General features: G+C 44.1%; 1 protein-coding gene across 1 annotated transcript in view; it reads left to right on the top strand.

The window, feature by feature from the left end:
* Positions 1–252: 252 nt before the first annotated feature.
* The window catches only part of tmtc2b (transmembrane O-mannosyltransferase targeting cadherins 2b), a 92,956-nt gene continuing 80,479 nt past the window's right edge, over positions 253–12,729 (top strand). Inside the window, exon 1 of the mRNA XM_035665849.1 lies at positions 253–730. Within this exon, the coding sequence (XP_035521742.1) occupies positions 648–730 (83 nt within the window). The 5' untranslated portion in view covers positions 253–647. The remainder of the gene's footprint in view (positions 731–12,729) is intronic.

The raw sequence follows: 12,729 nt of genomic DNA, 5'->3' as shown, positions 1-12,729 counted from the left end.
CATATGCAATATTGCATACAATGTGGGCTAGTTTTTCAGTGAATTTTGTGAATAAGAGCGCTACAGGATTTTCATATTACAAAACGTTCTCATCTCCTAATTTTTCATGTCCACTTTGGCACATAAAATATATACAAAAGGGTTTATCGGCCAGCTTTATTTTTAAAGTCCAGCCGGAAGTCTCGGGTGTCATCCCGCCTGACTTGACGACGGTCTCAATCACGACGTTGATCCAGCAGCGGCCGCTGAGCATCAGAGCGCCGATCCTCCTCCTCCGTGTCGGGAAGGCGTGCGGTTCGCTGCTGTCACACATCCACTGAACGCTGCTCGCCTTTTATTCTGTGCCCAACTCCCAGCAGGATAACACAGCTCTCCGGCGCACAACCCAACATGGGTTAGGAAGAAAGCCGCCTATGGATTATCCACTTTGAGCACTTCAGCGAGGATGATGGGGGGGAGGAAATGGACTTGTTTTCGCAGAGACATCCTGACAAAGACGGGGACTGAGAGGGAATAGGGATCGGGATTCGCTGCCTCTCTCCCTCTCTCTCTCTCCGTCTCGCTTTGCATCTTTGTTGTTTTTTCCTGTTTTGTTTTGTTGTTCTTTTTTGTTTTTGTTTTTTTCCGCGTGGGTGCGAGGCACAGAAATGTTTGCAGAATTGCTGTGCGGCGCCGTGGCTCTGGTCCTGTATGTCAACACTCTGGGCGCCGATTTCTGCTACGATGACAGGTACTTGGGTGAATGAATGACACCCGGCCTCGTGTGTGTGTGTCTCCTCTGTCTCCTCTACATATTCCCGATCGGTTGTGAACGACAGCAGATGAGTGATGACAGGCTTTCATTCATTATGTTGCCATAACTCTGAGTGAGCAGCAACACTGGCGTTTAACTCCTGTGAGCTGAGCTTTATCATCCACACAAGCAGTCTGCCTGAGGGCATCAATAGAGTGTGGCGCTTTGAAGAGCTGTAGAGTGATCAAAATGCTGTACTGGTTATTCTCACCTCTCTCTGTAGCACAGTGTAATTTGAAAACCCTTAGAAACTTCACTTAGAAACTTCCTTATAAATCTCTGTAAATCCATCTTTTCTCCTGCAGAAACCTGTGCGTTTCAGTTCATAGGGATCATGATCATACAGTATTTTCACATATTCCTGCAGCAGTGGTATCTTTCTAGGATTATTTTCATAGAAGGAACAGTGAAGTCAGTAGTAAGCAGGCGGTGTGCTTGGATGCCTCAGTCTCCAGAGTCTGGACTTGCTCTAAGTCTTCTGAGTTGTGCTGGGGAAATAATTGATCTCTGGAGGAGAAATATGTCTTTCTTGTGCCAGTCCCATTGCCAAACCGTTCCACATGTGCAGCCTGCTGAAACTTTAGAGAGCATTTTGTCATTCATTTACTTAAAAATAAGCAGCACCCTCCACTTGAAACCATCGGTATGAAAAAAGGCTGAAGCGAGCGCGGTGCATGGGTTCAGCAGGGTAATGCATTACTCATAGCTGGCCTTTTGATATTTGATGGCTGAATGGTTGTCAGTGCCTCGGGCTCATTAATGCATCGTCCATGCCTCCATGTAGGTCAGAGGCATCGCGGTTTTCCTGCCATCACTGCGCTGTCTTTTTATACAGGTTGATTAATAATGAGCTGAAGATGATAGGAGAGAATTCACCTGCTGCGTTGCTTTGTGCCAGCACTTTGTGTGTGTATAACAGGTGTTGGCTTTTAAAGCACACCCAGTGGACACAGCATAGTGAAGAAACAGTACATTAACACCCTCCACATCAACTGGTGGTGTATTTCCTTTACAACTGTGCCTACTGCTCTGTATATAGAAGACTTCCTGCGTAACACATTCCCCAAGGCCTTTTTGTTGAGAGTCTTGGTACTTTTTCATGCGCAGGAGTCGCTATATGCCTTTACACTTTGTGTTATGGTCAGGTGATTCATGGCAACCCCTGTGCAAGAAAGATGGTGTTCTGTGTCCATAAACCTGTCAAGGAGTGGCCGTGCTGTGGAGAGGTGAGAGGCTACTGCTGCTGCTGCTGACTGCTGCAGAGTGGGCTGCCGTGTGGCTGCCGGAGAGCCTCCAGCCTCCAAGTTTTTAATGTAAGACAGAAAGCCTGACCCTGATTATTCTGTGAAGAGATGTTAACATCATTTCATTTATTACCATGCAAGTTTTTGGCCCAAGTAATTGCTGGCTTCTTACGAAAAACGGATGAATGGTAGAGTTCTCCAGTGCCAGCAGGGGATTTTTTTAAAGGTTTTTTGTCTGACACATTGTGTCTCTGACATGTTTTTCAATGCAGGCTATCTATCAGCCAGCGTTATCTGTTTTTAACACCATGTGCTTGGTTTAGGCTTGTAATTAGCAGCCGTCTCCTGTCCCCCTGGGCTCCTCTGGGGGAGAGAGGGAGATAGAGGAAGGGAGGATATGGCAGAGATATATAATTTTGCTAAGTAAAACAGCCCTGGACACACACACTGATCTAACTTGCTAATGCCGTGCTTGTGTTGAAAAAAAAAAGCTGATGTGACTTGGTGATGGTTAAGAAGCTGTCATCATGGAAAATACTGAATGTGTGGAAGACGATAAATCAAACTGCGAGCTTGCCATTACCCAACACCCTGCAGCTTGTAGGCAGGATTTATTCCAACTGAGTCTGACAGTAATTTATGGATCATTCAGATAATGTTTTTCAGAAACTCAAAGGACATCAGTATTAGAGGATGTAAGGCCTCATGCTCACAAATAAAGATCGGTAGTTGATGTCTTATTCAGTGTGCATTTAAATGTAAAACTAAACTGTTTTCATTGAATGTGTATGATAAATAGTTGCAGAAGAATTAAATATGGATATTTTGTCACAGTACAGAATTGATTCCTCTCTGTGAGAAGACAGATTGTGCCACCTTTTTGCTCCCGGCTGTGAAACCAATGCATTGACTTTACTCATCGAGTGATAAAAAGTTAGGATCCAGAATTGTGCTGTGTCTTTGTGTGTGTGTGTGTGTGTAAAATGGCTATGGCCCACAGAGCTGGCAGAAAAGACACCTGAGGCTCCGAAATCGATTTGCTGGTAGTCTGGTATGGCAGCGGAATACGCAATGATTTGTTGCTTTTCTTTCTGTTTATTCTTCTCTCATGGTGAAGGAAGTGTTTGAGGAAAAAAAAAAAAGGTTTGCTGCGTGTTCTGAGTCACCTACTTCTTATCAACGGTGAGGCCACTGATTACACAATAATTTGAGCCACCCTTGCGCAGTCCGTACATAGTAACCAAGGCCATCAGGAGGTCACAGTTAAAGGGAACAAACAGTTTAAATGCGGTAAAAGCAATGTTATTCTCCAGGCTGTAAAATAAAATTAATCTCATGCAAGGCAGTTTTTTGACCCCGCACTCAGTCATGGCCCCTCCTTGATAACGACGACAGCCTGGAAGAGTGGCCTTCTCCACGGTGCCAAAAACGCCCCGGGGAGCTTTTTTCCTCTCCCTCCCCTGGACACACTCATCATTAACACATACACAGCTTTGACACCTGCACTTGGAAATGGGAATCATACGTCATGTAGTTCATATCTCTGCTGCTGTAATCTACAGTTAGGGCTGAGTGAAGGAATGGCAGGGCCCAGATAAATGTCAGAGGAGAAATACTAGTGCAATATTCTTCGGCTTGCTGTAAACCTGCACGCTAGAAACCTGTGATATAACAGCAAAACCTGGTGAGGGCATTGGTGCATTATTAGATGATCGCAGGTGGCGATTAATGTCACACTGCTTAAAGTTTCTGACTACAGTGTTTAGGCCAAGGTGAGTCAGAAAAGCAGCCACTTTGTCCATTTAACATTTGAAAATGCTGAGCTACTTTCAAGGTATATTTCAGCCTACCCAGGCACACTGGTTTTATGGATTACCGTTCGCTGTCAGGAGCTTGACGGATGTGATGAACTGCACCCACCTCATTTCTCTGCCCTGGTGGGATGTCGGTAAGGTTTGACTGTGTGAGGATGTGTGAAGGTTGCGGGTCACGCTGAAGGACGCAGCCTCCCTGGGCATGGCTGATGATTTATAACGCTCAGACAGTTGGTAAAGGCGAGTGCCTGCTCTGCTCCCCGAAAGCTTTATTAGACAAGTCGGGACTGGGGGACAGAAGCGAACATTTCACTCTGATGCAGTTTGATGGGAGCTTCGGAGTTGATGAAGCCACGCGGCGCTTTGGGGCGGTGACTCATGTTGTTTAATGATCATACCAACCGGGTTACGGAAAAAGTAGTGAATATTTATTTATTTTTGGTTTATATTACTTGGCAGTTTCCTCAAAGTGGCACAGACTGACACAGAAAATTAGACTGGGTATTGAAAAAAATCCAAGGCTTATGACACTGAAGCCTTTTACTTCTGATAGAACTGATAGAGCCTTTGTTAACAGCCTGGAGGCTCTGTGTGGTCCTTTTGCGGTACACTGGGCTGACCTACCTGGCCTGACATGGACTCTGTCTGTGTCGAGGCTGCCTCTTCCTTGGCACTGTGTGTCAGTGCACTGATCTGGAACCCTACTCTCATGGCCAATACCATAGGATGGGCTGGTTGCGGTTATGTTGAGGGCGGCAACCTAGCAGTTTGAGTATCTCCGCTTTTTTCTCCAGTCAGGCTTTCTCTGTCTGCGCCCTGTAATTACCGTCCTGCCTGCAGAGAGGGACTCACGACATGGTTTGGTAGACGTAGCTGCTCCACTGTCTCTCTCTCTCTCTCTCTGTCTGCCTTCCCTTCAACAAACCCCCCCAAAGCCTTTTAGGCCTCCAGCTCCCATCATCCAACGACAGCCTCCAGATGGTCCCGTTTGGTAAGCAGTTTAGGGTTTTTCTCCTTTCTGCAGTTTGAAGGGCAAGGTTTGAAGTGGATTCAAATGAAGGATGTTGTGTTTGCTTGTAGTTGCCAGGATGGAGACATCAAAGCTCCCAGTGACACAGACGTGCGTAATAGAGCCATTGAAGATGGCCTCATGACAAAGCACATACAGTCATATTGTTGTATTTTTTTTAAAGTGGCTATAATAAAAAAAATGTTTAACAGTTATTGAAATGGCTATAAGCTCATAGTGACGAACTCGTAGAGGATTATCACCTGATTCTGCTATTCCCTTCACCATGTGGTAGTGGCTGTTCAATGTGCAATGGATCTGTTGTCTAGCGGAGGAAACTTTGAAGTTCCTGCATTTCCTCCCTCAAACCACCAGAGAGTACAATCTGTTGGCAGGAGAGGAAAGAGATATGTGGGAGGCATCCTGCCCAATCTTGTTGGCCCCACACTTATAGATGATCTCAAATGAGGGGAAAGGGGTGTTTGTGATTTCTGAGCATTGTTTATAGACTCTACACAATTACTGTGCACCAACTAGAGACTGTTCCAGGCACTGTAGCTGCAACAAACATAGATGTAAATTTAAAAAAGTTAGCATTTCATTCCAATTCCTTTCTCATTTTTCTCTAAAGAATCACAGAAACAAGAATCTCCTGCCATCTAGTCATTTTACATAAATGGATGTATCCATTATTAGAATATACCGCCACTGTGACCATCTCTACTTGAGCTACAACAGCCCGGAAAGATCAGCTCAGTGTCTAACCACAGATAGATTGGATCTCCATTTTCTTAAGCTCTCATTTTCCAACAGATAGCCGATCAGGGTAGAAATTGTTATTTTCACCCTCGCCACAATTGCAAGATAAACTAGGCTGGCAGAATTTCATTTGTTTCTAAATATACCATTAATGAGGGGTTCTGATATGTTTGTGAGTTGCTTCCCTTACCCACAAAACCCTACAGAATTACTTGAAGCATCACAGTCTTGGATAGAGCGAGTTCATATTTAGGTCAATAGAAAACAGCTGACTAGTTATGATGCTCCTTTTTCTCCCTCACTGTCATCAGGTCGAGGATAAGACTTCATTATATTGTATCTTGGTTATAGAATTTCACCTCCTGAAATTGAAGTTCATGTAAAAAATGTTGGCCGTTCGCTGCACTGCCTGTGGTGAGGGCAGAAAGGAAAAATACCTGCATATTTGGAAAATGTGCAATAGCGATTGAATTTGAGAAAGTGTTTTACTAGTGCGCTTCCTAACATGTAAAACGTGTGGAACGCACACATTGCAGCAGAACACCTCATTCCTGTTGTCTAACTGTCGACTTCCTTTTCTCTACCTTTCCATTCTGGGTCACCAGGTTTCTCAGTGACTGTCAAAACAGTTAACTTAGCTCCTCAGACTGCTGTGTGGCCCAGAGTGGGAAGGCAGTGATCTGTGTGTTGGTGGGTGTGACCCCGCCAGGCTTAGGTGAACTTTCTCCCTCCAGTAGCTCTGTCACTGCTCTGGCTATTGAGAGGTTTGAAAGTTTTTTTTTTTTTCCCATAAGAAACTGAGGAAATATACAATTTCTTTCTGGAACATTTTGCACTATATAATTCAGATAGGTCTGCATGTCGGCTTGTGAATAACTGCATTATTAACTGCAATAACGGCAAAGATATTTTGAAATCTATGCCAATATGCCAATGCATATTGACCCAAACTAACCAGCTAGCAGGATAGCTATTCACAAAAGAGGATAGTGTATACGCTATGCTGCTACCAAAGGACGCATTTTAAACCACATTGTTCCCAAATCTGATTAATTTGTGAGCTGCAGCAGGTCGCTGTGCTGAGCATGGTAGCCCCACTAAGCCGTGGTCCAAGTGTTTCGCTTATTCACAGTAATCCTGAATGACATTTTACACAGGGAACATGCTCCTTTGATGCCACCGGACACCCATAACCTCCAGATCCAGATGATCTCTAGACTCTGGAGGAACTTGATACATGCATGAGTCTTAAATACCTGTGATAGCTTGATGCAGAGCTGATCACACAGTGTGGAGCTGAAAGTAGCTCCCTTTGATTACCGGAGCAAACTGCTATCTGCCGTTGGTTGAAATTGAATATGTGTGGCAGGATAAAGGGAGCTGTATCACTCTGTTGATTGCCTGCTTCAGCTTTTTGCTTTTTATGATACGCTACAGCACTAGGTCACTGGTCTGACTGTGGGATTAAAGGCCGCTCATAAGCAGTCACCGTGCCCATCGTTTCTTGAAAGCCCTCGCTGTGCCCAAGCCCGGCCAGAGCAAGCTGCTTGAAAGCTGCATTAATCAGGCTCTAATGCTTTTAAATCATCCGACTGGTATGCAGGGGGATGAGAAATGGGCCATATGTAGATGTCGGGGAACTGCCTGATGGTGGATTGAGACATTAGAGATTGTATTTGCTGCACTGCACAAGGTGTTAACCTTAGCCTTCTTTGGGGGATTCTTAGTGCTCCTTGCCTGGCTATTTAATTAAAAGCCAACAGATTATCTCTGGTAATACATCATGTGGTTATAGCAGCACACACATACAGTATACTGCACAGACAGACAGACAGACAGACAGACAGACAGATGACGATAATAATCGCCTGAAATGGGAATAGATGTGTAATACCTTACTGAATCATCCAATGAGGAAATCCTTCTCATGGTCAGTACTGCATGGCAGACATCCAGCATAGCTACTCAATAATGTGAGAAAGGCATTAAAAGCTGCCAAGAAATACACTAAATCAAAATGATGACATTAGTCATGATGCATCTGATGTTTTGGCTCTGTTTATTACTAAAACAATTTTTTGAACGTGTGTAGTGATCAGTGGATGCTGGCTATAGGTTATGCTCCCACCATTAAACATGGGTCTCAAATGATTTGACTCTGCTGGCTAAGTTGTTAATGGGTCTAGACAAGGGTTTGGATTTCGAGGGCTAATGCTGGCTGATGGCTCTTAAGCCGTGGCCACTCTCAGGCTCTTGGCCCTCTTCATATTAATGGGATTAACAGGACTGTGGATGAGAGGGGGCACGACGTGTAAGCAGAGAACCCCAAGCCATTAGAAACAAAAACTCCCCTGTCCCCCATATCCAATAGGGATGCTATAGTTTGCCCTTTTCAGTAAGGAAGAGGAGAAGGCCTTCCCCTCTTCACTGGGCCTCTCCATCTCGGTGGCCCTATTCTCTGACAAGAAGCACTGGCTCGTTTCGATAAGGTTATGACACAAGTTGGCCAGTTCGGGGGCAATGCCTTTGTCCATTCTAAGAAGAAGGGGCTGTGTGGTCCCTCTGTTCTCCCTGGACCCAATGAAAGGAGGCCATTTGTCCCCAAACAGAGGGGAATTAAGCCCTGGTTGTGTTGGCCTGTTGTTTATGACGGACAAAGAAGCAAGACCTCAGTGTTCACTGTTTGAACAGAGCAGAAAACTGCTGCAGCTTTGCGGACCAAACCTGTCAGAACCAATTGGGTGAGCACACTGCGGTCATACGTGCTCTGGTTAGCATTTTTCAAGAGGCGAGATGGAGGAAGCAGGGCAGAGGATTCACAGTTACTAAGCTAACAGAAGATTCTTTGTGTTATGAATATGCCAGCTCAACTTGTTAATTTTAGGTGGCATGGATGTTTAGCTGGAAAGACGAGGCGAAGGTTAAGCGTCAGTCAACACAGTTGGGGAAATGCGGCTCGACAAGTTTTAGAGCCATTTGCCAGGCTGGTAACCAGCCATTAAATTTTGATTGCCAAAGCTGACAGAAAGGTTGCCATCAATTTATTTTAATTCGAGTAGTTATAGTCTGTTTGTGCCATATTTTAGTTATGAAAAAGCAAAATCAAGAATAGTTTCACAATTTCACATAACCCCTGGTGTTCTCACTGTGGAAAGTTTGTTGTTTTTGAGAACTAATTAAAGGATTGTGAAGCTTTCAACAACCTGACATGCTGCTTTCATTTTCTGAAGTTGTACTGTGTGGGTTATTGTTTGCCTTAAATGGATTAAATCAGTGCAGCAGCAGTACTGTCTTAAATTGACTGAATCAATGCAACAGCAGGACTGACATTAACCTTCATTCTCCACTGAGGAATACAGAGGACTTTTGAGACTGTCCCCCCCAAAGAAGAATAACATAAATGTTCTTTCAGCTACACAATGACATATGCTTACGTTGACATGACAAAGCCCACCAGGGGGCCGTAGTACTTATGATGGGATCAAAGTAGGAAGTCGGACATTGTTATAAAGCAAAGTTTGCATAGGGAGGGGGTCAGGTTGGTTGGTTGGGTCAACAAAACATCAGACTTTAACACAGGAGACTGCTGTTCATATTAGTGGTCGACCGATATGGGTTTTCCGATGGCTGATTCTGATGCAGATATTTAGAGAGCAGGGCTGCCGTTGGCCGATATATATACTGTCAATATCAGTATATAATTCCATTCTATTCTACAGGAAATTCAGACAAATGTTTACAGCAGGATGTATGAGCATTGCTGTACAAGGCTTGAAACCAACTTTTTCACCACCTTCTAAAAAGTCACAAGGGGGAGCACGAACATCGGTCCACACAGTCACACTGACGAGACTACCTGCAGATGTGTCTGAAGACATTTTTGTTTTTCGGCCTGAGCACAGTCATCGGATGCAGATTATCTCACAGTGACAAATAATCAGCCAGCTGATTAATCGGTCTATCACTAGTTCATATCTACATATCTTGTTCATATCAGTCATTTTAAGCATAAATCAAGCGTAATCTTTAAAATGAGATGTTTATTAATCTAACACAACAGTTCAAATAAAAATTAAGGAGCACCAGCAATAGGAAAAGAGCAAATCCTTGTCCCTGCAGCATTTTAACAGCCTCTCCATGCAGATTCAGACAGGACATAATCCATAACGACAGCAAAAAATATGCAGTCCTACACAGTTGTGGAGGATGCAGGATTTCAGCATATGATTAGTACAAGGGCAAGTTTTGTACAAAAATAACAAAGCAGCCTTTATGTTTGCACTAATTAGAAAACCTTTTCTTTTGATTAAGACTTGACAGTGAAGTGTGAGTGTTTATGTTCCTTATGTTATTAGCCAGAATTGTGTTAAACAAACAGTTGTTAACTTTTTTGGCCCCTCTTTTTGATCCCAATTGAAAAAAAACCTTTCTTGTCAGGTTCAGGTTCTTTCCTTAAAGGAAGCAAGTGTTGGAATTTCTTTGACTTGTATTATTGTTGTGGTTAAAGTGGTTTTCAAATATGATTACAGTATCTGGTGTTTCCTTAGTGTGGTAAGTGAGTCAAGTTTAGCACAGAAGGGCCTGTGGTCTGGCCAGTTTAGCCACTGTGGGTAACCTGCCGCTCCCCTCAGGCTAGTAATATTGGGACACAACTAAACATGTTCCCTTTGTTGCCAGTTTTTTGATGGTTCGTGTTCTCTCAAGTCACTGAGTTGAGGTATCTATAGAGAGGCAACATTGCTGCACACATCAGATGAGAGAAAGGAAATAGTGAGCGACTGATAAGGTGTGTATTGCAATATACTTTTCTTTATTTATGGACTTGTGAACAAGCTGACAGGGCAAATTGAAGACTGAATTCTTGTGGACCCGAACAGTCCCTTCTGTAGGAGTTGCCTCCTCCCTCTCTCGTCCCTCACTTCCTACCTCTGACCAGACCACAGCAACGGAGGAAGCACATCTTTTCACAAGCTGCCTCTAATTGATACCGTTGAGCCCTGGGAACCCAGAGCGTGGTTTTAGTACTCTGCGAAATGCGTGCAAAGCACAACAGCCTCCAGTATGCCACCCTCTGGGACACCACAGGTTATTTACAACCAGACGACCAGTCTGGCCCAGGTTCTCGTATAGTTTCATTTAAGAAAGTTAAAACAAAAAAAAGAAATACCCACCGCACTTGGATGTGACCCTTGCCAAGCCTTTCATCAAATAGCTACACTGAGAGAGGGGAAGAGTTGAATCCAATCCAGGGTTGTAATCTCAGCCTTAGGGGGCTTTTCACTAAATGGTTGTGTGGGTTATGAAAGAATGAAACCAGATATGTAGGTTAAGTTCCTACTGTTGGTATTGGCTTTTTGCTACTGTTTCTGTTCATACTTTTGCTTTTCCCCACCAGCTACACCTGTAAAATATTCAGAGTTTTTCAATAAATAATTTTACACTTAATTAGTCATAAGGTAAGGTTTTGGGCAATACATTTTTAGTGTTTGGATATGTGTATGTGCCATGAACAAATCCAATCAAATGTGGTGTAAATTGACTCGTCCTAATGTAGCTTGTCATAGATTGGTGAGGCAGACGAGTCTGACATCTCTCCAGATGGAGAACAGCTTGTGTTGTATTGTATTTCACAGACAGAGCCAACTCTCCCTTCACTCTCTTTCTCTCTTGCTCACTCTCCCTCGCTCTCTGTCATCATGAATAAAATCACACTGGTGACAGATTGATGGAATCATGATGGTTTACAAGGTTGATTTCAGTGGTTTATTTTGGCTGAGCGCTGACCCTCAGTATCTGTGGCCGTGGTGTTTCTCCTCATCTTCGACCTTTCGCATGTGTGACTTTCCCCTCTGGCTAGGTTGCCAAGTGAGGTCTTCCTCTTCAGCAGGAGGTGGATGCACACAATTGGCCCGAGTTTATTTTTGATCCGAGGAGGAAGTTTGGGTTGGGAGAAAGTGTGCACAACTGTTCTTCCTTTTACCAGCCCCTGAGGTTTGAAGATCTGGAGAGAAGCACTGTCAGCTGCTCTGACAGAATAATGAGACCTCTTTAATGCACTCTCAAGAAAAATAAATTCATCATCGGATAGAAGTTGAGTATTTGCAGAAGGGAAAAGAGCAGCACTGGCAAGAAAGAAAGATTGACTGAAATAGTATTATGGCATTAGATGGAAGGCCTTTGTTGTTAAAGTGTGACTTTGAAGGCCTCTAGGCATTCTGTTTCAGTCTGTGGTGAGCACGTGTTGTCCTGACTGTGAACTCCTGCTGCTTAGGGTCTTACAACATTTACCTGACAAGATGTTAAGGGGGCCCAAAACCACACCGGATTCCCCAAGTGGCTCTTCCTAACGTGTCCGGCCGGTACAGTAGACACATTTCTTGCCACCACATGGTAGAAAAATCAGAGGCTGTTTTAATTAGGAAGCAGTTTAAGGGAAATCCATCCACGGCCCTGCTGGCTTTCAAGCTCTGTTTTCATTTGTGTGAGTGACTGCCGGGGTCCCTGATGAAGACCCTAACCTTAAGACACATGAGGCTCACTACTATTCAAACAAACTGTCACTCAGAGACCTCAAGCCATCTCTTTTTCTGCCAAAAATGTGTTTCAGCTGTATGGTCTGGTATCTGCCATTATCAGACACATACACCGAGGGGTATGGTGCTTAGTTAAACTTTTTGAGACAGGTCGAAGTAAAATTGTCTTTCCCTGCTGGAAGATTTCCATCACTTGTGTAAAGAAAAATACATTATCAGCACTAAACACTAGATTAAATGACTTGTGCGGTGCTCTCACTGCCTCCGCTTCTCATTTAGTACTGCTCCAAAACATTTGCTAATGCATTGCGCCCATCACTCCGCTTGATTGATGGAGCTGATGATTCTCCCACACGACATCTGGAGTAAAGCAGGCAGGCCTCAGGTACCTGCGGCGTGGGCTTGTTCTCTCCCTCGGGGCACGGCCCTGTTGTATGGAGACAATAGACCTTGATTAGCATCTGTGATTATAACTCCTAAACCGCATGTCCTGCAGCTCACATTCTCATTCTCCTCAGGAGCTAGCATCCACCACCGGCAGCTCATTGGGAGCTTATTGATTTTTCGCGAAGGAATA

This window comes from Morone saxatilis, unplaced genomic scaffold, assembly GCF_004916995.1.
Source record: "Morone saxatilis isolate NCDOM2014 unplaced genomic scaffold, NCSU_SB_2.0 Contig2, whole genome shotgun sequence".
NCBI lineage: Eukaryota > Metazoa > Chordata > Actinopteri > Moronidae > Morone > Morone saxatilis.
Note: the sequence above shows the minus strand (reverse complement) of the source record. Positions and strands in the feature narration are given on the sequence as shown.